Source organism: Antechinus flavipes, chromosome 6 (genome assembly GCF_016432865.1).
Source record: "Antechinus flavipes isolate AdamAnt ecotype Samford, QLD, Australia chromosome 6, AdamAnt_v2, whole genome shotgun sequence".
Taxonomy (NCBI): Eukaryota; Metazoa; Chordata; class Mammalia; order Dasyuromorphia; family Dasyuridae; genus Antechinus; species Antechinus flavipes.
This window is the reverse complement of record NC_067403.1, coordinates 262,948,345-262,973,106: the sequence shown is the minus strand read 5'-3', so window position 1 is coordinate 262,973,106 and position 24,762 is coordinate 262,948,345. Positions and strand designations below refer to the sequence as shown.

The 24,762-nt window shown below is 57.2% G+C and overlaps 1 protein-coding gene across 15 annotated transcripts in view; it reads left to right on the top strand.

Moving 5' to 3' along the window:
- BRSK2 (BR serine/threonine kinase 2) overlaps positions 1–24,762 on the top strand; it is a 135,748-nt gene that overhangs the window by 52,083 nt on the left and 58,903 nt on the right. For 14 of the 15 annotated variants that reach the window (XR_007948004.1, XM_051963861.1, XM_051963859.1 and 11 more), the window contains exons 2-4: positions 14,675–14,769; positions 22,429–22,514; positions 24,149–24,289. Coding sequence is in view for 14 of the 15 variants with exons in the window: in XM_051963861.1 (XP_051819821.1) it covers positions 14,675–14,769; positions 22,429–22,514; positions 24,149–24,289 (322 nt within the window). In the remaining variant the exon portion in view is untranslated. Of the gene's footprint in view, positions 1–14,674; positions 14,770–22,428; positions 22,519–24,148; positions 24,290–24,762 lie in introns of those variants that run through there. The other variant, XM_051963868.1, reaches the window with a different exon arrangement.

Below are 24,762 nucleotides of genomic sequence, written 5' to 3'. Positions count from 1 at the left end.
GTGTGTGGCTGTGAGTGTGCATGAGTGCGAGAGTGTGAGTGTGTGTGAGTGTGTATGTGTAAGTGTGAGTGTCACACACACACACTCACACACACACACACACACACACACACTGGGGAATCCCCCCCCCCATCGGAGGACTCAGTCCATCCAGCCCCAAATCAAGGCCAGTCTTGTGTCCCGGCCAATCCGAGGTCCCAGAATGCCAGGGGCGGAGGGCTGGTGAGGACTTTCCCCTCAGGACTTTGCCTAAAGCCCTTTAGTGAGAGGGAGCCACTGGCTCCAGGGGAAGCCCCTTCCACACTGGGACAGCTCTCACCATTTGAGAAGTCTCCTGATATCAAGACCAAAGTGGCCTCTTGGCAGTTCCCCCATTTCTCCTCATTCTGCTTTCTGGGACAAAACAGAACAGAGACCCCTTTTCCATGAGGCAGCCCATCAAAAATTCCCTCCGGGTCTCCTGAGGCCGAGCAAGGCCCGTTCCTTCCTCAGAAGGAACAGATCAGGGGCCCTCCCCCATCTTTCCCACTTCCTTTGGGCTCTTCCCCCTTGGCGGTGTCTTTTCTGAAATGTGGCTCCCGGAACTGGCTCCAGTCGGGGTCTGACCGGGCACAGGTCGGGACATCACCTCCCTCTTCCAGGCCTCGGTCTCTCCAGAGTCCATGGGGGGTCTCCTCGTTTCCCCACTGCCGGCTGACCCTGTTGGTGTCCGGCAGCCCACGGGAGCCCCAGGTTTTCTGTAAGTGAGCAGCCTTGCCGTGATTTGTTCTTGAAGCGGGTTTATCGCCGCCTCCATCCCTGCTGGTTTAGTGGCAGAGGATCCGAGCGCGATCCGGCCCCAGGATCTGAGACTGCTTTTAGATGGGGTCTCCTTGGTGAGAGCGCACATGATCAGCGTGGCTCCGGGGGGTTGGGGGCTCCAGGGGTTGGGGGCCCTGGGCGCTGTGGCCTCCTGCAGGCTGGCTCTTGTCCTCTCGCCCTGCCTTCTGAAATGGGCACCAAACTTTGCCAGAAGCGTGCTCAGAATCAAAGGTGAGAGCTGGTTAACAGTCCCCGGACTCGTTTGTTTCCTCTTGGGGAAAACGGCCTCCACCAGCTCTCTTCGGGGTCCCGCGCCTCCGAGATGGGGCCACTTCCCTCAATCGCCTCGGCCCGTGGTCACTGGGAGGGGCATCCGGAACCCCTCGGGGGCCTGGCTGTCCCCATGACCTCCCAGCTTCTCCTGAGTCTCACCTTCCTCCGTCCTTTCCAGTCTAAAGAGCTTTCTCCTCGGCAGAGGCGATCGGAACAAAATAAAAGCCAGGCTGCTCCTACCGCCGTCCCGTTGAGCCCGGAGCGCCGCGCTCGGACCCGTGTGAAAGCTAATTGGCAGCCGCGCGGAGGGCGCCGGGACAAGGGAGAAGCTACGAGGAGGTCATTGCGGCCCCTGCCAGATGGCTCGGACCAGAGCGGGGCGCGGGGCACGGCAAAGGAGGGGAGGGGGCAGACGCAAAAGACATGGAGGATGCGAGTCAACAAGACTCGCAAGTGGTTCAGTCACGCGAGAGGACGAGGGGAAAGGCAAGCGCGCCTCCGTAGCTGTGAGCGTGGTGGGCTGGGGGCTCGGCAAACACGGGGAAGTGGGGGGGGGCTTAAGTGGGGAACCCGAGCTCTGAGGGGGACGTGTCGATTGGGTGTGAGACGCCAAGGGCACGTGCAGGGAGAGCTTTTCAATAGGCAGCAGTGATGAGAGACGAGTTCAGAAGAAAGGAGGGAGCCTCGGGAGCCATCCCAGGGCAAGGATCCCGGCCCCTCGAGGCTGCTGAGAGCCTCGAGAGAGGGAGGAGGCCGAGGGCAGAGCCCGGGAGGGCGCCAGCGCGCAGGTTAATGACCCAGCAAAGAGGCTGCCAGGGAGCTGTCAGACGGGGGAGGGGGCGTGCCGGGACAGTGTCGCCGAGGCAGGGGCTTAAAGGAAGGAGGTGAGAGGCCAGGGTGCGGAGGGTCCAGCAGGAAAGGGAGTGAGAACTAGCCCGTGGCGCTCTGTAGAGGGCAGGGAAGGAAACGTTTCCTCGCCTCTCTCGGTGGGGGAAGAAGCAGCCGGGGCTCACCAGCTCCCATCACACAGATGGATGGACAAAGGCAGACAGGCTGTGTTGGCTCCGGCTCCTGTTTCTGTTTATTTATGGACCATCTCCCCCTCTCCTTTCTTCTATTCCTTTCTACTTCTTTTCATCTCCATATGTCCACCCATCCAAATAACCCACAGTACTTGAATTCGTAGTTGTCTTCCATCAACCTAGACTTAGCAGCTGGGGCGCTGGGTGGGCTTCCAAGCCCCTGGGCCCCGACTTAGTGGCTAGGTCGCTGGGTGGGTGTCCAAGCCCTGGGCCCCGCAGAAATCCTGTACTGGGACCTCCACACCAAACTCCTATGGGTGCCGAGCCGTGTAGCACCCATCCTTAATCCCATCCTGCATTCCCTGAGGCACTCAAATGATGGTGAGTGGCCAGAATAAATTAACTGGCCCCAAGACTAAAGAGAACCTCCTCCCCCTCCTTTTCTTCCTCTTCCTCCTCCTTTTCCCTCTCTTCTCCCCACCTCACCCTACCCCCTTCCACATCTGTTGCCTGATTCTCAGTATGGCCCCAGGACGGTGGGATCAACATTGTTTGGTAAGAAAACCTGCAGGATTTAGAATCAGAAGGGACCTCAGGCAGCTTGGAGCCTACCCTCCCATTTCAGAGATAAGAAAATAAAGGTCCATAGAGGGGAATTGATTCACTCAGAGTCACACAAGAGCTAGAATCAGCAGACAGAGCCTGACCTCCCACTACATCCTTCTGCCCTTCAAGGGGCTTCCCCTGAAACCTGTGAAATTCTAGAATTTTCACAAGAGCCTCTCGGCCCCCTCCGTTGTCCCATCCAGTAAAAGCCTTTCCAGGACCCAAGGCCGGACTACACCATTCACACGGTGACATAGTAGCCACATCCCTCACCAGAAGGAAGAGGCAGTTCCCCTTAACTGCTGAGATCACCAGGTGCCTGAGCCCATTTTAGGCTTATCCTGAATCCAGTAGAGAAGATGCTGGTACTGCCAGCCCACCCTGCCTCCTGGCAGAGGGTAATGTAGCCCTGCTCCTCCTCTCCCTGCAGGTTGCATGCGAGTGACAGTGTGAGTGTGAGTGACAGTGTGAGTGTGAGTGTGTCTGTGAGTGTGTCTGTGAGTGTGGGGGGAGGGGGTCTTGGTGACTGGAGCAGGCCACAGCTGCTGTTTCTGGGCATTGTCTCCACCCTCCCCCTGCCCGGTCCCTTTGTTGGGCCATGTGGATGAGAGACTGGCAGGGGGTGGGGGGGTGGGGCGGGAATAGCCAGAGTCACTGAGACTAAGGACAGACCCCTCACCCCAGTCTAAGCAGAGGCTGCTTGGCCTGTAGGGAAGGGGACAGCAGCAATGGAGGCAAAGGAGACCTGCTTGGAATCCCTAATCATCCCCTCCCGGGCCCAGCTGGCGCCCGACTGCCAGTGACCAAGCCCGTGCCAGGCGGGCCAGCCTCCTCCACATACATGGCCTCCCTTCCCACCTTTCCTGACCCAAGAACGGGGCTGAGATGAAGGTCATCCACCCAAGGACGTTAAGAGGATGTTCCTGCACTCTAAGAGTTCCTTAACAGCCCTCAAATTCACCTGAGAATTGGCCGCCATTGACCTTCTGAAGTCTGTTTGTTTGACGGCTTCACTGTCAGAGACTGTCCTCCAAACCTCTGGCCCTCCTCCGATATCGTCCAGGGGCACATGGGCTCAGAGCCTCGGGCAGATCCCACCCCCTGTGATGGTGACTGACAGCATGTCTGCTTTCTGCCAACCCCCCCCCCCATACACACATACACACTCTCATTCATAATTGTTCTGACCAGAGCAACTCCTGGAGGCCATTAGGTCCAGCACAGGGGGCAGGGCCGGGACCTTCGGAGGCAAACGTTAACCCCTTGTTTCAGGTGTACTTGTCCAGGTTCCGGCCCTCTGCATCCTCCTGTCTCTACAGAGCTCACTGTACTCGGAAAGCCACAAGTTTTGTCCAGGTTCTAAACTCGTCCTAGCTATGATTTCCCATCATTAGGGGTTAAAACTTCAAAAGCCAAATTCTCTAATAACAGTTTAACATGAGACGATGTAGCCCCGTAAAGACAGAAAGCGGGAGCTGTAGCGTTCCGGCCTCTGCCCTGATCCTCACAATAATTCTGGGAAGCAGGTGCTATCGTCCTCCCCATTTTGTAGATGAGGGTTAGGGTGAAGTCTGTAAGCATAAGAAACAAGGTGGCTTGACCAGGGTCACACTAAGTGTCTGAGGAGGGTTTAGAGCTCGGGTCTTCCTGGCTCCAAGCCCACTGCTCCATCTATTGCACCACCCAGCTATGTAGGAGAAGTAGCACCTTGCCACGACGGGATGGATGGTAATTGGGGATCACTGAGGGAATTCAGCCCAAACTTTCCTCCAAGAGGGGGAAAGGGTCCTTGCCCAGAAGTTGGGAACCCTGGGCTCTAGTCTCAGCCCCAAACGGACTGGATATGGGGCCCGGGACAAAGCTCCTCACGGCTGAACTTGAGCATCAGGGTTTCTAGGACAGAGTTCTGTAGCCCCTTCCCTGCCTTCATCTCTTGGCTATAGTGGGAGAAGCACAAATAGAAGATGCCAAAGAAAGTGCTTTGTAACCTTTTGGGGTGGGGGAAGAAAGGGATTGTTCCTGGCAATTACCATCATGACCAGCAGCCTTTAAAGGAAATGAGATTATTAGACAGTTCAGGCCATTCCTTCCATGGATTTTGCCTCACCTCCTGAAGACTGGACAAGAGTCTGAGAGATTCTTGTCTCTCCATTCCAGCATCTAAGGAAGGGAACCTGAATCCTGGAAAGGGGTCGGGGATGGGGCCCCCTGAGTGGGGAGCGTTTCAGAACCTGGAAAACCCAGAAAGAAATCTGCTCCTTAAGAATCCTTTCTCAATAGTTTGAGCCCAGGCTTGAAATACAAAGCCCAGAACAAGAGGGTAGGGACTGAATTTAGCCATGGGGGATTTTTCTGTGTGCTCTGCTGTGCTGGGTTCTGGATTAGGGGAGAAGAGGAGGGAGCAAGGATCTCCAGAGCAAGACAGAGAGAAGAATCAGACAGTAAAGGGGGCTTCCTGACCTCTGGTCTATCAGTCCTGCACTGAGGAATCAATCTGCTTGTGTTTCTGTCCGTGGTCCTGAAACGGGACCTTTTCCCTTCTCAGCCAATGAACTTCTCTTTCCCAAGCTTCCTCCGCAGCAGTGACTCCTTCCTGGCGTTCGCCACACAGCCCCGGGACTGCAGAGTCTCTTGGGGAGGGGGCAACACAGGTAATGAATATTTGAGCCGAGATTTGAAGCTGACTCCAAAGTTCTTTTTCCACGGCCTCCCCTTCAGTGGCCTTCTTCCAGATTCAGTTCCCTCCCCCACTCCCTTGCTTCCCAAGGGCTCACTCGACTTTCTGTGCCTTGCTTTGGGCCCGATTATTCTGTGGGCAGCAGAGAAAGAGGAGGACTTCTGCCCCAGAGGATTCCTTGCCCTGCCCTATCCCCTCTCAGGAAAGGCCTGGCTCACAATTCAGGAACTGTATGTGACAAAAAGATAATAATGATGACTAGCATTTGCATAGCTTGTCAGGATCTTCCAGGTTCAACAGACAGACAGACAGACTCGTATAATCCTCACAAGAAGTGAAAAAGAACAAAGGTCCCCAGATCCCGAGAGAGGAAACATCATAACTGAGCCTGGAGGTGGGGGGCGGGGAGTGGAGGTGAATGCTGCTGTGAACAGCTGAAATTTCTATGGAGCTTTACATTTTGTGTGGAGGATGGATTATAAAAGGGAGAAACTGGAGGCAAAGAAGCCAAGGGGGAAGCAATTGCAATGGTCCAGATGAGAGGGGACAGGGTGGGGGGGAGGGGAAGGGAAGTGGAGGGAGCTAAGTGAAGGCTGAGTAACCGGAAGGGAAGGAACAGAGACAGCATGTACTGTGCCCTCCAAGCTGACAAGATCTGGCCAGCGGCTGGCCCTAGCAGGGTGCAGAGGAGAGGGAAGAGCCAGGGTGATTCCAAGACATATTTAGAGAACAAGGCCTCTTTGAATCCATTTTTACTTGCTTACATAAGCAGAGAATCTCTTATTAGAATTAGAAGGAACTTGGCCATAACATTCAACCCCTGCCTAACCAGAGTCCTCTTGGTGGTAAGTGGACAGTGGGTTTCACCTCACATAGCTCTGTGTCAGAAAGTTTTCCATGAACGGATTGAAATCTGTTCCATTGCAACAACTTCCCAGTGCTCCTAGTCCTGCCCCTTGGGGTCAGTTACTGACTCTTCTTCATTATGACTTCAAGACAGCTTTCATTCCCCACCCCCCACCCCCGCCCCACCCCCAGTCCTCCCTTCTCTGGGCCAAACATTCCTGGTTCCTTGTACTCTCCCTTCTTGTGTGACGTGCTTGCGAGACCTCTCATTATCTTCATCCCCCTCAATCAGCACCCTTGGGATTCCAATCCATAACCAGCAGAAGCACCTTCCAGGTGGGGTGCCAGCGATCCATTATATGGAAAGCTGGCGAGGGAGTCTGAGCCCCCCATGGGACCGGGAGCCAGCAAGGCCCCCAACCACGGCCTTGGGGCCTGCCACCAGGGGCCGGTCCTCTCTTTCTCCCGGGCCCTATTGCGAGTGCTGCCTTTAGACCTACTTCTGCTGAGCCACAGGGAAATGCTGAGATGTCTGCTGTGTGCTGATGATAGGAACTTGAAGTTCCTTTGACACCAGGATGAGTCCCACTCCAGGGAGGAAGATTGGGGCAGACACTGCCGGCCCGACATCAGAGCCCAGATGCCAGCTGACTTGGCAACTCGAATCCCAAATGTGCATGTGAGCAAATGAGATAGGAATCCAGCAGGAGAAGAAACCCAGTCAGCTGCACGGAGTCGCTACTGTGTCCCCGTGGGAGGGGGTGCTGCATGAACAAAGCGCTGCTGCCAAACGAACCTCTCCTTTTCCCAAGGACCGCTCCCCAGCTTGTCCTCCGTTCCCACGTGTCCCTGGAGAAAGCGAGGCAGCCTGGGAAGCCACGACCCTCCCGCCTCACCCATTTCAGAACCGCAGACAGCCCCTAGCAGGACCTGGTGGACAGTCCAGCTTCCTCTCCAGTCCCACGGGAGCCATGTGTTAGAAGAGAGATGTGACATTCATTTTGTCCTTCCCAATCCCCGGATTGATGCAGCTTTGAAGAGGACTCCAATTCCTGAATCTGAGTCTCCCCTCTCCAGTGTCCCTGCCAAGTAGACTCACACCCCCTCTTGCAGACTAGAAGCAGGGGAACCCATTTAACTTGGGGGTGATTCTGCCTCATAGAATCCAGAACCACACTGGACCATCATTGGGCCACCACAGCTCCCCCACAATCCACATTGCTCCTTTTCCCTTTACTTTATTCCTCCAGTGGAGCGTCGATCTCATTGCTTGGAGGATTCTCACCAAGCTCTTCTATTTCTTCTCAGGGCTCCAGAAAGCCAGAGTCAGGCTTGTTGGGGAGAGCCAGTTCCTTTCTTAAGGCCTGAGTTACAGGCTTGTATTCTGCTCCAGGGGCTTCCACTTGCTCCTGAAAGTCTTTGCTTGTGCTTTTATCCATCTTTAGGCTTCCCATAACCCTCCATGCTCAGGCATGGTTCGGGGTCAGGCTGATTTACATTTATATCATGTTCCTCCCTCCCCACTCTCACCACTCTTCAGTCTGCAAGTGCCCGAAGGGCAGAGACTGCTTCTGATTGGGTTGGTTTTAGAGCAAAGTTCCTGAATTATTTCAGTCATGTTCGTCTCTCTGTGGCCCCATTTGAGGTTTTCTCAGCAAGATACTGGGGGGTTGCCCTTTCCTTCTCCAGTTCATTTTACAGATAAGGAAACTGAGGCAAACAGGCTCACAGGACTTATCCAGGGCCACAGTAGCATCCAAATTTTTCCTAACTTGGGAGCCAGCTCTCTACCCACTGTGTCACCAAGCTACCAAATTCTAATTTAAAATTTCAGGGAAGAAAGCTCTCTTTAGGTGAAGAAGGCCAGGGAAGAACTATCTAGCACTGAAAAGGACCTTCAAGGTCATTGAGTTCAATCTCTTCATTTTACATGTGAGGAAACTGAGTCCCAGAAGTTACCCAACCATTCAAATACAGGAATTTTCAAGTTCAGGAGGAGGAGGCACCTGAATGGCACTTTCAGCCAATAGGAAGATTTCTTCATGGGGACTAGAGAGAAGGTTCTTAATGAGATTAAGGGATTTCATAAGGAGAATCTAGTTTGGGGATCTAGTTCAACTGACACACAGACTAAAGAATCAGGAGAGGGGACTGAAAGGTGGGCTGGGAGCCACAGTCTGGAGGTGCTTAAGTACTGAGGAGGGTGGGTTTGTTTTCAAGGTGATAGACAGATTCAGGGGATGAAAGACAAAGTCTCAGTAAGTGTCCTGAAAAGGTGAAGTGCTAGGAGGCAAGTGCCCTAGAGGAGAGGTGGGGCAAGCCGGGGGAAGAGGAGAAGAGTCTAGCTCCATTCCATGGAAGCATGGCCATGTCATGGCCCTCCCCCTGGCTCTAGCTCCTCAGGCCAGGGAACTTTCCTCCCTTCTTTCTTTCTCAGTGATGCTGGACCAGCCACAGTCCCATGCACCAGCAGAGATACAATGAGCGGAGCCCTGTCCCCGACACAGATAACAGAGTTTTGAGTCATTAGTGTAAAAGCAGTTTCTTGAGAGATCCATCGTGAGACTGTTGTATGGTTGGCAAATTAATTACCCCTTTGCACCACGGAGCTTTCCGTCTGCTCATCCCCCTTGCCTTAGCTCCTTGTCCTGGAAGCCCAGACCGGTGGCTATGCCCTTCCCAGGCCATTGGTAGGACCTGCAGGAGGCAATCCTGGGCTGCCTCTAGCACCTGGGAAGCTCCAGGTCCCTCCCACCAGCCTGCTCACAGAACAGGGAGGGAGCACAGGAAAGAGGGAACAGGTGACTACAGAGATGGGGCTTCAGAAAATCGAGAGATGGCTTCGAATCCTACCTCAGCTACTTCCTATCCGGACGGCCTCGGGCACTTCCTATCCGGATGACCTTCAGTGTAACATCAGAGGCTGGCTCTGGATGGCCCCCGAGCTTCCTCCACTTCTAAATCGTCAATCTGCAAGATTCCAGAACATGCTGCAGATGTTTCAGACGGTCCCCTTTGGAGACCTTGAATAGGTCTCAGCTCAGTGACTTTACCGAGCTAAAGGAATCATGGCTGAGCTTCTTGTATCCTGAAAAGAGAAGGAATGCTCCCAGAGGGAACATTTAGAGCTTGTTTAGATTGAGCCCTTCTTTCACAGGGGAGGATACAGAGGTCAGCAGAGGGACTGGGGCTTGTCCAAAGTCAGATCGCTCATCACGGGCATCTGGGCCCTGGATCCTGTTGCTCTGCCCACGGGTCCAGCTCTCTTCCTGCCCAAGCCCTGAAAGCTGCTGGTTGATAACTCAGCTCTGTTTAGAATGTGTCCTTCCACGCCACAGACATCCCCATTTCCTAATGAGGAAGAAGAAGCAGATCATGGAATCGTCATTTAGTAAATGAAGGACCCCAGTGGAAGGTGGGGAAATGACAGGCCTAATGTCATACCTGGAAGAGCCCAGTCTATATCCTGACCCGTAGGCCAGTTTACTTCCCAAGACTCCATGGGACTAAGCAGGGAACACAGGGGAGAAGGGAAGGAAGGAAGGAAGGAAGGAAGGAAGGAAGGAAGGAAGGAAGGAAGGAAGGAAGGAAGGAAGGAAGGAAGGAAGGAAGGGAGAGGAGGGGAGGGAAGGGAAGGGAAGGGAAGGGAAGGGAAGAGAAGGGAAGGAATCAGAATTCATCCTGCTGGTCTCCGACACTTCCTAACCCTGTCTGCCTCAGTTACCTGATCTGCACAAATAGAGTGGCCCCTCCCTGAGGTCAGAGGCGGTCTCATATTTGCCTCTGCATCCCTAAGCCCCAGCACCCGACACACAGTGGAGGCTCCAGAAATGTTGGATGAGCCATTGAATGAGGAATTGGTCCAGACTTCCTCCCTGGTTTCTTAGAGGGAGGAGGCAAGGTGAGAGGACCTGACTGGCCAGTGGGGTGCCACAGCCAGTGGCAGACCACTGCACGACCCTACCACCACAGCATCAGCTCAGCCTCTTGCAGTACCAAAGCCCTCCCAGGAGGCAGTCTGGGCTCCTCTGCCCTCCTGCAGAGATGCCCACCCCCCTGGGCATCCATCCTGGCAGGGAAGGCTGAGCTCCATGCACTTGGTGCTGGGTCTGTTTGTTTTAAAGACAATAATTAGAGATAAGGATCACAATAGAAAATAAACATCTGCTTAATTAGAGGGCTGAGTCATTAAAGCAATTATTAGTTTCCTTAAGCGTCAGGCCTGACAGAGACTCCCAAAATGTAATTCAGGGAAGGGGGGAGGGATGGGGCGCTCTGCCAAGGTCATCTCCCCTGCTCAGCCCACAGAGCTAAGCCCATGGGTCAGTAAACCGGAGGGCTCCTTGCAATACAGATAACGGGACTTGTCTCCAACACAGACTCGCCTATCACTAGCACCCGTCTCTCTCCCAATCACTCACTAAGCATTTATTAAACGCTGACTGTTCCAGGTGGGCAGCCGAGCCTGGGGGCAGGAAAATCTGAGTTCCCATCTGGCCTCAGATACTTCCTAGCTGGGTGAGTCTGCACAAGTCACTTCACCCAGTTTGCCTCGGTTTCCCTCCCCTGTAAAATGAGCTGCAGGAGGAATGGCAAACCCCTCGGCATCTCTACCTACACGGCTTGGGTCTGCATTGCCCCCCTGGTCACATTTCCCACACTCATCCATGCACGTGCACACAGACACGCATGCACACGCACGTGCACACACACTTTTTTCTTGCCAACTTGCCCATTTTTTTAAGGGAGCACAGCCTTCTTGCCTGGGTTCACAACGGCATCCTTGGCTCTTGCCTTTCCTTCTCCCCGACCCCACATCCAGTGGCCAGGTTTCATCATGTCTGGGCTCACCCAGCCATCCCCTCTTCTTTACACAGGCCTCCCCACCTCCTTCTTGGTCTCCCCACTCAAGTCTCTCCCTCCTCTCCACTCCATCCTTCCCTTAGCAGTCCTAAAGCACAGACTGGACTACGTCGCTCCCCTACTCATTAAACTGCGCTGGCTCCCTATTCACTCTGGGACCACATTTTATGTCATCATTACCTCATCATTTTTTTCTATCTTATGCAAGTTTCCTAATGGCATCTGGAGAAGGAGGCAGAGCCTCTACCCTCTAAAGGTTTATGCTTCTGCCACAGATTCAAGCCTGGCCACAGCTGCTTGCTGACCTCGGGTGGGTGCAGTCTAGGAGAGCAGAGGGCTGGAGGACACGGGGGCAGAGTGACCTAGGAAGCTTAGCAGGGAGGCTGGGCTGGCTGAAGACCTTCCCCGCCCCATGCCCTCTCCCCGTTGGCCCCCAGCAGCAGGCAGGTCAGCTCTCTCCCAGTTCTCCGGCCTAGGTGAGCACAGGGCTTCTGGCCCAGCCCACACCCAAACTTCCAGGGCCCTCCCAGCAGCCCCTGCTGAGACTTTGCCAAGAGCGGGTCCTTCCAGCTGACTTCTGCTTCTCATGGAATGGGCCCTTTGAATTATAAATGAAAAGATGTCACCTGCCTCCCCCCTCCCCTTCCCCTTGGCCCCCTCTTTTCTGCTCCTTGCTGCTTCTCTGACCTGAAATCACAGGGCTCCAGAAACAGGATCAAAGGCAGCTCAGAAGCTGGCCCCGGGGATCATCTGTCTGAGCAGGAGCCGATGTTCTTCCCTGGGAGAGCTGGGGGCGGGGGCTGCTCCTGCTCCTCCCTCCCCAGCCCTCTCCCGCTCACCTGTGAGACCCAAACACGTGCTCTCTGCCAGGGAGGGCAGTGCCTTTTCCTGCCCCCACTCCCACTCACCCCTTCCCCTTCCCTGCTCAGACCAAGAGTCTCATGAGCTTCTACAAAGAATTCTCTTCCATATGAAATTGGGGGAGGGGGAGGGGACCACAGGTTTAACATGAGCCGATCCTAATGTGGAATGGATCAGTCCTTCAAGTGACAAGCATTTATGAAGCAACTACTGTGTACCAAAGACAACAAAAAGGGGGAGGAAAAGAGGAAGGGCCTTTATTAAGTGCTGGGGATGTGATCTTTATTTATTTATTTATTTTTGCTGAGGCAATTGAGTTAAGTGACATGCCCAGAGTCACAGCGAGGAAGTGTTAAATGTCTGAGGTCAGATTTGAACTCAGGTCTGTACAGGGCCAGAACGCTGGAGAAGTATACTTGAAACAAGAATATTTACAACAAGGTGTTAACTTAGTGGAACTGATGAGATGATGGTTCTCTAGTTCCCATAGATACTCAGTACTCAGCAGGTGATGTCATGGTTCTCTAGTTCCCATAGATACTCAGTACTCAGCAGGTGATGTCACAGTTCTCTAGTTCCCATAGATACTCAGTGCTCAGCAGGTGATGTCATGGTTCTCTAGTTCCCATAGATACTCAGTGCTCAGCAGGTGATGTCACAGTTCTCTAGTTCCCATAGATACTCAGTACTCAGCAGGTGATGTCATGGTTCTCTAGTTCCCATAGATACTCAGTGCTCAGCAGGTGATGTCACGGTTCTCTAGTTCCCATAGATACTCAGTACTCAGCAGGTGATGTCACGGTTCTCTAGTTCCCATAGATACTCAGTACTCAGCAGGTGATGTCACAGTTCTCTAGTTCCCATAGATACTCAGTGCTCAGCAGGTGATGTCATGGTTCTCTAGTTCCCATAGATACTCAGTACTCAGCGGGTGATGTCATGGTTCTCTAGTTCCCATAGATACTCAGTACTCAGCGGGTGATGTCATGGTTCTCTAGTTCCCATAGATACTCAGTACTCAGCGGGTGATGTCATGGTTCTCTAGTTCCCATAGATACTCAGTACTCAGCGGGTGATGTCATGGTTCTCTAGTTCCCATAGATACTCAGTGCTCAGCGGGTGATGTCATGGTTCTCTAGTTCCCATAGATACTCAGTACTCAGCGGGTGATGTCATGGTTCTCTAGTTCCCATAGATACTCAGTACTCAGCAGGTGATGTCATGGTTCTCTAGTTCCCATAGATACTCAGTACTCAGCGGGTGATGTCATGGTTCTCTAGTTCCCATAGATACTCAGTGCTCAGCGTGATGATGTCACGGCTCTCTAGTTCCCATAGATACTCAGTACTCAGCGGGTGATGTCATGGTTCTCTAGTTCCCATAGATACTCAGTACTCAGCATGGTGATGTCATGGTTCTCTAGTTCCCATAGATACTCAGTACTCAGCAGGTGATGTCATGGTTCTCTAGTTCCCATAGATACTCAGTACTCAGCGGGTGATGTCATGGTTCTCTAGTTCCCATAGATACTCAGTACTCAGTGTGGTGATGTCATGGTTCTCTAGTTCCCATAGATACTCAGTGCTCAGCAGGTGATGTCATGGTTCTCTAGTTCCCATAGATACTCAGTACTCAGCAGGTGATGTCACAGTTCTCTAGTTCCCATAGATACTCAGTGCTCAGCGTGATGATGTCACGGCTCTCTAGTTCCCATAGATACTCAGTACTCAGCACGGTGATGTCATGGCTCTCTAGTTCGCACATGCTCAGTGTGCTGTAATGATGTAATTGTACTGAAGTATTTAAGGGCTGAGGACTGGGAGACACTCTGACCAGCCTCCTGCTGGCCCTCCTGCCTCCTGCCTCCTCTACCCCAAATCCATCCGAAGGACCCCTGAGCTACCCCAGACATTACTTGGGTCCTCCTGACTCCAGGGTTGGTGCGAGGGGGATGTGAATGTTAAAGCAAAGCCCATGGACTTGGAGGAGCTCGTAGCCCGTCCCTGGAGCCCGCCCAGAGTGGGAGTGATGGCCTGGGCCAGAGCCGTTGCCTGGGAAGGCCCGAGGCCCCTGTTACAAGGCTGGCGCAGAGCAGCCCAGTGGTGGTGATTTGGTGTCAGTTTTCAGAAGTGGGAGGAAGGATTGGGGGTGGGGGAGACGTTGGAGGCCAGTTCTGGGTGCCATGTTGGCCCAAGGAAGAGGAGAGTAGCCAGGTGAGGGGAGTATCCTGAGACCAGACCTTGGAGTATGAGGATCTGGGTACTCTGGGGTGGGGGGAGGAACATCCAGGACAACGCTGCTTCTGATGATAATAAAGCCAATGAAAATGGCGGCGGCGGCAGGAACAGTGACTGTGCTTACCGCCGCTTCTGCACGTTGAGATTCTGACAGACCACTTTCCTTACCCCCTTTCTGTGATCTCTTCTTGACAAAGAAGGAAACTGAGGGTCAGAGAAGCGACTTCGGTCCACCCAGCTAGTTCTGTTTGAGGCACAATTCAAACCCAGGTCCCTGATTAGCAGCTCTGGTGCCCTCTCTGTCGCCTGCTCTCAGGACCTCCTTGTCCTGGGTCCAAGTCCCAGATCTTCTGGCCGTTCCTTCCGGGCTTTGAGCTCACGACTGCTCCGTGCCCCGCTGGCTCCCCCCTGATCCCGGACAATGGGGGGGGGGGTTCTGCTCGCGGGCTGGGGATCTCTAACTCTGCCCTCCCTTCTCTCCTCCACAGGGCTTGTGAAGCTGGGGGTTCACTGTGTCACATGCCAAAAGGTTGCAATCAAAATCGTGAACCGGGAGAAGCTCAGCGAGTCAGTGCTGATGAAGGTAAGAGCCCAAGATTGCGCCTCCCGGCGGCCCCTGACAGTCACGAGGGCTGCATGGGGAAGTCAGAGGGGGGCAGATGTGGCTGGGAAGGGCATCGGCCCGAGAGCTGCAGACCGGCCCTCCCTCCTCAGAGCAGGTGGGAGCTCTAGAAACTCAGAGAGCCGGAGACCCTGCCCTCGAGGAGCTCGCTCTAATGGGGGCAGCGCTAGGTGGGAGAAGTATCAGGTCGAGGCCATTGTACAGGCAAGCTCTGCCAGGATGCCCTGGGGCTAGTCAGGAGAACTCGGGCACCAGTATTAGGGGGCAGTGGGGATTTCAGCTAGCAACCAAAAAAGGCCATTGAGGCAGGATGCAGACACAGGGGACACTTCCGCTCCCTAAACCCCCCCCCCCCGACACCCTCCCTTTCCCCGTCTGCCTGGTGGATGCCATCCTTGCTCCCTCTCTGTCTCCTCGGATAGCTCCCTTTGGTCCTCCTTCCCCTCTTCTTGTTCCCCCCTTGTTCTCCCCTTTCTTTTTCCTCTTCTTCCCCCTTTTCTTCTGGTTCCTCTCCTCCCCCCACATACATTTCCCCCCCAGGTAATTGTCTGTCAGACAATCCTCTCCTTTTTTTACTCCATATGTTCAGTCCTTCCGAAACTTCCCTGGTTCCCTTGAGGCAGAGGACCCCCATATTCCCTGACTTGGACTTCTCGCCCAAACTTTTCTCAAGCTGCCTTCTCATGTCTCCCCCCAATGTGCTCTGGTACCCCAAAATCAGCACATCCAAGCTTGGAGTACCCCGAGTCCTTGGTGGTTAACTCTTCCCTCTGGCTGCCACCTACCCTCAGACTTACTGGCTGAGGGACCCTGGGCAAGGGTCTTCAACCCTCTTGCTCAGCTTCCTTGACTGTAAAATGGGGAAATCGGCCCCTCCCTCTCAGGGTGGGTATGAAGACCAGAGATAGCTGTGAAACACTTAGCCCAGTACCTGGCAAACATTAGGTGCTTAATGGGTGCTTGCTTCCTTCTTCCTTTTCCCACCCCGATGACTGTGTGCCATGATTTTTGATTTGCTGCCCGGGTCATTTACCAACACAAAAACCCCAGAACCTTTCCTTCAGATGGCCAAGGTCCGTGGGATGTTCATGGCGGCTCCTGGGACCCCTTCAGGCTCAGGGCACCCACTTGGCTCCCTTCTCATTGGCCTGGCTGACCGGGACCACAAGGGGCGGCCCCTGCCCCATTTCGGAGAATCCAAGCTAGACCACTTAAAGGGCAGCGGGGCTCCCTGAACAGAAAATCCGGGGCCACCACAGGGGGAGAGAGGGGAGGAGAGAACAGCCCCACACTGTCCAGGGCACACCAAGGGGCTTAGGTGCCAACAGCCTGGAAGTGGGAGGAAAGAAGCCCAGGAGCCTGTATTGAGCTCTGTGGGCCAAGGGATCCTGGGGAGGCAGAAAGATAGCAGGCACTGGACGCTGGCCCCTGGGGAGGGGAGGGCGGGAAGCTGCCTTCATAAGCTTGATGGGCCTGGCACTCCCCACCCTCCTAGAAACCCCCTTTAGGCTGAATCTGCCTCTGTCTCACTGAGGCCCGGGGACCTTCCCACTGAGCTTCTGCATCCCTCAGCCCAGCCCGAGGAGCTTGGGCCACTGGACACGTGCTTCCAGCTGTGGCTGGACCTCAGCTGATGGACCTGGCTGTCCCCCGGCAGGAAGAGGGCCATTAGATCGCCAGCTCCTCCTGGCACACAGTAGGTGCCACATAAGCACAGACGGGGGTCACCCAAGCAAGGGGACAGACTTCCCCAAGGGGCCACTGCGGCCTGAGCTCTGGCTGCCCTAGGCGCTGACTCAGGGCTTTCTGCCAGCCCCCGCCCATCCACACCCGGTAGCTGTTCCCCCTGCTCCCAGCAGCTTCCAGAGCCTGGGAAGGAGTCAGAGATTGTCACGTGGACCTGGAGCCCATGAATATTTCAGGACTTAGGCCTGGGAAGGGAAGCAGCTGGATTCAATTAAGTCCGTGCCTCAGGGGCTGGAGGGAGGCTCAGGCTGGAGCATCTGCCCCAAGGCCCCAAGCCAGGGGCTGCTAACCAGCACTGAGAACGCCCAAAGAACAGCCCCAGCTCCAGGAACCCAAATCTGCCTCTTCAGAACCTTCCTGGTCCACAAGCCTCTGAGCCTTCTCCCCCTCGAGAAAATATCCCCGGGGGCTTCCTCAGACCTTCCTAAAATGACTCCAGAGCCCTTCACCTTCATCTCCTTCTCTGGATCCTCACCACTTTCTCAATCGGTCAACAAGAGGAAGGCAGGAAGCAGGAAGGGAGAGAGGAGGGAGGGAGGAAAGGAAAATGAGGAAGGAGGAAGAGAGGAAGGAGGGGAGGAGGGGTGGAAGAAGGAATGAAGAGAGAGGGAGGAAAGCAGGAAGGGAGAGAAGAGGGAAGGAGGAAGGAAGGAAAGAAGGGAGAGAGGAAGGACAAAAGGAAGGAAGAGAGGGAGGAAAGAAGGAGGGAAGGAAAGGGAAGGAAGAAAGAAGAGAGGAATGATGGAGGGAAAGAGGAAAGGAAGAGATAGAGAGATGGAGGGAAAAAAGAAGAGGGGAGGGAGGAAGGAGAGGAGAAAAGGGAGGAAGGAAGGAGGGGAAAGGAGAGAGGGAAGGAAGAAGAGAGCAAGGAGGGAGGGAAAGAAAAAAGGAGGGAGGAAAAGAATTGAAGGAATGGAAGAAGGGAGGAGAAAAGAGAGGAAAGGGAAGGGAGAGGAGGGATGCAGGAAGTCAGCCCCCAGATTCCCATGGGCTGTTCTGCTTTCACTTCCCTGCACCCACAGCCACTGTAGAGTGTAAGCCCCCCACGGTGGGGGGCTGGCCGCCTGGGGTCTTGCTTGTACCCCCGCAGCCCCGTCTGGCCCACTTGATAACTGCGTCTTGGATCGAATGGGGGAGGCCACTGAGAAAGGCGAGCCAGCGTTGGTTGGAGACGGGAGGGGTCCCGCGGGTCACTCGGCTGGACACATTAGGATGTTTCATTTGGAGAAGAAAGGCCCGGATGTCGGGGCTGGGGTCATCGAGGACATGAGGGACTCATGGGAGGGAGGTCACAGCGCCTGGCGAGGGCGGACCAGAGTGTTGAGGAACACTGCCCGGGGGCATCCTAAGTGAGCGCCGCCCCAGCTCCCTCCAGAGGTCTGAGCGCAGACAGAGCCCGGCCAGCGGGTAGGAGGGGCCTAATACCAAAGGGAGGGGCCTCCCCAACTGTCCTGGACCCGGGCTGGCCGCTGCTGCCCACCTGACCTGCCACTATTAATGGCCCCGCCCACCTCCTGAGGTCTGGGCCTGGGAGTCCCCGAGAGCCCGGTCCAGGGCCTGGGACGGAACAGAGGCTGAGGGAGGGGACCAGCCGCTGTCCTGTGCCCCAAACTGCCATCCCCTTTGCAGAAGGAGCCCTAGCTAGCCCTCCCCCAGGTGGGGGGCCGTCCAAGGGGTGCCCAGAGGAGCAGTGGGCAGCCCCTCCCCCTGCTCCCCGGGGCACCCCCGTCTCTGGGGGCCTGCGCCCTCCCACAGGACGCTGCACGTAACCAGAAATCTCAGGCCTGCAATGCAGCAGTCGGTACCCCCCCCCAGCCGCAGCGGGGGGTGGAGGGAGCCGAGGAAAGCGCTTCTCTCTGCCCTCTCCTGGGGGATCCGCAGCTTAAGCGCTGGGATTTGGGTCAGCCGCATCCTCCAGCGTCGGCTCTGCCTGGGCTCCTTCCCTCCCCCAGCCCACTTTCCAGGGGGCTCCTGGCGGGGCAGGGACCCGGCCGGTCCAAGGGGGGCTGGCCCCGGCCTTCAAGGCCCTCTGGCTCTGGGATGGAGGGAGAGGGCAGACGGCTGTGCTCAGCTGCCCGGTGCCCACCTCGCTCGGCCTTCAGGAGGCCTCCCCTGCCCCGCCGGGCTGTGGCCCCTGCCGGCGACCGGCTGCCCCCTGCTGACCCCGAGGCTGTTCGAGGCATCCAAGAACCTAGAACCGGAGGAGGTTGGGGTGGCCATAGGGAGCCCCAGAGACTGCGGGAGGGCGGCCGCCCCTTGAAGCAGAGAAAGGGGAGAAAGGCTCGGGGGAGAGGACGAGCTTCCATTCGGACCCGAGGGAAGGGGCCGCTGGGCGTCCTGACGCGGACTCTCTGAGAAGCGGTGGGGAGCCAGATTCGAGGCAGCACAAACGGGGGAGGAGTGGCGATCCACAGGAGTTCATGAGACCCCCGAGGGAAGTGGTCGGGGGGCCCAGGCGGAGCCCTGTGGTCGGGGGCTGATCCTGGGGGTCGTGAAGGAATTCTGGGGGTGGAGACGGGCTGGCAGCAGGGAGGCTGCGTGGGAGCCCTGGCAGTGAGAGAGGGAGAGCAGGGGATGAAGGGACCGAGGAGGAGCCGGGGGTCAGGAAGGCCGTGGAGCATCCTCAGAGCGACGGGGACTCGGAGAGTGAACAGGACACAGTGGGCTCCCTGTGAGGGAGTGCGGGCCAGGGGGACTAGTAGGAGGGGCGGGGCTGCACTCAGACGTAAGGGCGGCCGCAGGGCCCGAGTTCAAATCCGCCTTCGGGCACTAGCTGTGCAGTCCCGGGAAATCCCTCCACCCTGTTGGCCCCCGTTTCCCATCTGAGCCCCCGGCACCCTCCATCCCTCTGTCCGCCTCGGGCCGCAGAGAAACGGCCGTGGGGGGGCTGGGGTTGGCGGGCCCGGGACGCTGGGCTGCCAGCTGGGGGCGCCCTCCTGGGCTCTGCACCCACAGCCCGCCCGCCTCCTCTGGCGCCCGTTCCACGCGGCCTGGCCTACTTTCTCCCCGCAGCGCTCCCCACCCCCACCCCCAGGAGCACTCCTGCCTCATGGAGGCCTATTTTTGGAAGGGGGAGCGAGCGGGCGGCGCAGCCCAGCTGGCCCCCATGGCGGGAGGCGAGGCCCCCTCCCCTTCCCGCCCCCACCGTTCAGAAGCCCCAGGCCGGGGGCTCCCATCCAAGAAGTGACGGAGGAGGGGAGTGGTCCGGCTGCGGATGGGGGGGAAATCCCCGGCCGGCCCGGCCCAGCCCTGCCCCCCCCCCCAGGTCCGCAATGAAGCTAGATCCTGGCTGTGAGGAGGGAGGGGAGCCGCTGGGATGTTTCTGGCCCCTTGTTTCTCTCCCGTGTTCTGCCCCTTCCTGGCCCCGGGCTGTGGCTCAGCTCCTCGGGAGGCGAACCAGACCAGAAGAGCAGCTCCAGCTGCTCCAGAGCCCCTCCGCGGCAAGAACTTCCGAGGGGGGGGGCGGGGGAGGGGGAAGGGGGAAGGGGCAGAGGGGGCAGGGATTGTTATTCTCACCTGCAAAGCAGGAGTTCTAACTCTGGGCCCTTGTGGCCGCCCCCCTCCCCCAGGCTTTCTAAGTCCCATGAGCTCTTGCAAGCGGTCTGGGACAGCATCCACTGTACCCTGAGGTCCACAGTGAGGGGGGGGGCAGGTGGGCAGAGGAAAGGGGGCAGTCCCTGCGTCCTGCAGGTCCCAGACGAGGGTTTGTGGCCCAGGCCGCCGGCCCTTGAGCCGGGCAGTGGTCTGGCCTTGGACTGCCCGGGGCTTCCTCCCTCCTGCTGGGCTAGCTCCCGCTGTGGCCTGAACCCAACTGGAGGCTCTGTGAGCAGCTGCAAGACCGCTTCTTCAAGGTCCTTGTTCTACACCCTGACTCCAGGCCGAGGGGAGGAGCGCCCACCTTCCAAGCCAGGAGCCGTCTGTGCTGAGCAGGCCGCCCCATCCCTGCCAGCTGCTAGTACCCACAGCCCTGGCAAGGCCTGATGCAGGCTGCGCCACCCCCGGGGCCTGGGGAAACTTTCTGGTGTCCCCGTCGGCATTCTCAGAGTCCCCGGTGTCCGTGGAGCTAAGGGAACAATTCCGCCACGGGGGCCACGGGGCTGTTCCCACGGGAAGCCGAGTCATTGGGCACAGACATCCTCAGTCACCAGCTCTGCCGGGGAAGAAGAACACCCCAAAGAGGGAGAGTTACAGCTGCCTCGAGCCCAGGCTACCCACTGCAGGCGCCCCCACCCACCCGGGGCCAGAGGAGTGGGCCGAGGAACTGTTCCCAAACAACTGGGTCTTTGGCCTTAGCTCCCAGGATCCCGAGGGGCTCTTTGGAAACAGCAGGCTGAGACTGGGCGAATTCTCCTCCGTGTGTCCTGGACTTTTTCTTAGACCAGCCAGAACGTTGCCCCCCGACGCAGGCCCGTGTGGGGTCTGCATGGGGATTTACGTGGGATTCTTGGATGGGCCAAATTGTTGGGGTCTCGCTCAAGCCCTAGCCTAACTTATGGGAGAGTGTGGTCTGTTTCCCTAAAGGTTACAGTTGTTTTTGTTCCCCTGATAAAGCTGGCAGACAGCGGTGCCCTGGGGCAGCTCGGGGGGGGGGTCCGAGAGGACCCTTGGCAGCCCCTAAATTCAAGGGAACAGCTTGGCTAAAAAGGAAGGTCTCCCGCCAGGCCTCTGAGGGCCAAGGAACGCTTTGTCCTCTCCCTGAGCTCCAGCCGCCGCTGCGCAGGGCTCTGACCTGTCTGGAAGAGCCTTGAACGGCAGGAAGGCTGGCCTCGTTCCCTCCGCTGTCAGAGGTCCCCACGACTACCTCTTTGGCCAGACTGCCTCTCTCCCTCCCCCCAGCAGTCTGCCCCCTGGCCCTTGGATGGGCATCTCCTCAGGGCCACAAGCCCTTCTGTCCTCAGCCACCGGCACTGCGTGATCGGGACGAGAATCTGAAGCTCAGGACCCAGAAGGACCCCCGAGGACACAATGGGTTCAGCCTGAGGAGGGGGAAGCCAGGAGAGTGGGGCTCAAGGTCCAGAGGCTGTCCTCTCAGAGGAGAACGAGCTGCTTCCTGCTCGTCCCCAAGGTCCAGGGCAGGACACAGTGGGTCGTTACCGACCACTTGGATATCAGGGCAAACTCCTTAATGCTCCGCTGACGGGCTCCCTGGCTATGGGAGTTGGGAAGGCATGCTGCCTCCTCGGGGGTTCGCTGGCTTGCTCCTTTATAAAAAGAGGGAGTTGGGCCTAGTGGTCCCTTGTGAGCCCCTCCCCAATCCGAGGATGAGATCAGAGCTGGCATGGGGGTGGGGGGGCTAAGCTCCCCTGCAGAACAGTCCCCCCTCCTCATGTCTGGGAGTCTTTCATGTCAGCTTGTGCTTCAGAGCAGCAGATCCCATTCATCCTTGTCTCCACTCGGTGCTGAGCACAGTAAAGTGTAGGAAGGGAGATAGAAAGGAAGGAAGGAAGGAAGGAAGGAAGGAAGGAAGGAAGGAAGGAAGGAAGGAAGGAAGGAAGGAAGGAAGGAAGGAAGGAAGGAAGGAAGGAAGGAAGGAAGGAAGGAAGGAAGGATGAGAGGAAGAGAGGAAGAGAGGAAAGGAAGGAGGGAGGGAGGGAGGGGGAAGAGAGGGAGGAAGGAAAGGGAGAGAGGGAGGGAGGGAGGGAGGGATGGAGGGAAGGAAGCAAAGGAGGAATGAGAAGGGAATGAGGGAGGGGAGTAAGGATGCAAAAAAAGGGAGGGAAGGAAGGAAGGACCCCCCCCCAATGTGTAAATGAATGAATGGATGAGTAAATGAATGAGCCCAAGTGAAAGCTGAGAGGGTGGAGGAAAGGGGCTGAGGGTGCTGCTGTGATGTACTAATGGGCTTCCCCTTCTCTATTTATCTCCTCTGTCCAGGTGGAGCGGGAGATAGCCATCCTGAAGCTCATAGAACACCCACATGTTTTAAAGCTGCACGACGTTTATGAAAATAAAAAATATTTGTAGGTATTACTGGGTCCAGGAGCTGGGGCAGGAGGAGTGGGGTGGGGCTGGGTGAGGCTTTCCTTGAGGAGGGGGAAGAGTCGGAAGGGCAGGTGACTTAGTCCATCACCTGGGTCTTTAGTCCTTCACCTGGGTCCTTAGTCCTTCATCTGGGTCCTTAGTCCTTCATCTGCGTCCTTAGTCCATCACCTGGGTCCTTAGTCCTTTACCTGGGTCCTTAGTCCTTTACCTGGGTCCTTAGCTCAGCGCCAGGATGGGTCCCAAGGACCCTTGCTGTGCTGGCTTGGTCTCCCAGTTGCTGACCAGCTCTGCCCATTCCCCAGATTCCCCCTGAACATGGGAAGGCTAGCACGGAGAACCAGGGAGAGCTCCCAGAGCTCGCTTCTCCTGGCCTCTGCTTCCGGTCCCTGCTCATGCTGGGAGCCGGGGCATGACTTTAAATCCCTCCTTTTGGGCTGAGGCCGGGACCCCATTATGCCTTTGGCCCCTGGCCCATTGTTCTAGAGGCAAGGCAGGGTGGGGATCAGCGGCTTGCCCCTGGGAGCAGGTCACTGGTGGTCCTGGCACCACCAGGAGGAAGTCTCTCAGGCCCCAGGCCAGAGCCTCCCATGCGGGTCCCTCCATCACCTGGGCAGCAGGAGGAGAGCAGGGCACTAGCCCCGTAGTCAGAGCGGGGGGGGGGGGGGGGGGGAGGGGCTGGGGGGGTCCCAGCCCCCCCCAGGGCCAAACAATGGACAGCGCTCTTGGCTTCGTGCCAAATGCAGGCGTAAAAATTCATGGCCAGCCTCAGAATAGAACAAGTTCTTGCATAATGGAGCAGCCAGGCTCAGGGCTGGTTCAGAGGGTCTAATCGATGGAGAATGACCAGAGCTGGCCGCCTGGGCCTAGGCCCGGGGGGAGGGGGCAAGCACATAGTCAGGGTGTGGGAAGAAGGGAAGGGCCGGGGTCTGGGGTTCTGGACGCCAAAGGAAGCGGAGGGACACCTGCCGTTGGCAGCCCATCCTCGCTCCGGGACCAGACCCTGCCCCAGATGCTCCCAGAGTCCCCCAGGACTGGAGAAGCCCAGGAAGGATGTCTGAGGGCTGGGAGCAGGGGCAGGACTTTAAATCCCTCCCTTTGGGCTGAGGAGGGGCAGCCGGGACCCCATCCCTACCCACCAGGGCTGAGGCTGCCTCCAGACCCGGGAGCTTCTAGCCACAGGCTGGGGTGCCGAGGGTGGAAGGTTCAGCAGCCGTAGCTGCGCTGGGGGCAGAACCAGCCTCTCTTACCCTCTTTGCTTTGAGCCCCTGAAGGGAGCCTCGGGGGAGCTGGCAAGGCCACAGAGGCGGCAATGCTCTGCCAGGCTGGGATGCCAGGTGTCCTCCTGGAGAAGGGGAGCAGCCCAGACGGCTCAGAGCCCTGCTGCTGCCAGCCCTGGGGGCACAGAGGCCTAAGGATCGGCAGAGCCTGAGCCCTCAGCACCCTGCAGACCCAGTGGGTGGGGAGCACCTCAGGGGGCCAGGAGCCCCTCCCGGGGTGGGGGGCTGGCAGGCCGGCAGAACAGGCAGTCCCTGGGGGATCTGGAGGCAGGGGATGCGGGTGGAACGTGTTGGCGGGGTGACCACTAAATGGGAGCTGGCATCTTCCCCACAAGATACTTGGTGCTAGAACATGTGTCGGGTGGTGAGCTCTTCGACTATCTGGTGAAAAAGGGGAGGCTGACCCCCAAGGAGGCCCGCAAGTTCTTCCGACAAATCATCTCTGCTCTTGACTTCTGCCACAGCCACTCGATATGGTGAGTGTGGCGGGCTGAGGGCGGGCTGAGGGCGGGCTCCCCCGGGATGCCGAGACCTGCCCCGTTGTGCCCCAGTCCCGTCGTTCTCCCCCTCCCTCCCTCCTCCCCGCCCCCTCTGCTCCGGCCCCTGCCTCCCCCTCAGCTCCCGCTGGGACCCGGCACTTTCTCCAGGGCTTTCTTCGAAGCCCCTGAGGCCCAGGGAGCCGGGTCGAGGGCTTCCTTTGGTGCCCGCCCAGAAGGCGCCGACGCGGCTGCCAGAGCTTTCCAGGGGCCACGGTGTCCCCGTTCTCTGACGCAGGCAGCCTGCACCTGGCCGCCCCCCAGTGACTCCCCCAAAGGGCACCAGGGGCAGGCCTGCCTCCGGAGCCGCTATGAGCCAGGTTCATCCCTTTCCATCAACTATTGGCAGTTGGGAATGGGGGCAGCAGTTGTGGGGAGCCTGCCAGCCGGTGGGCACAGGGGAGGCTGATCAG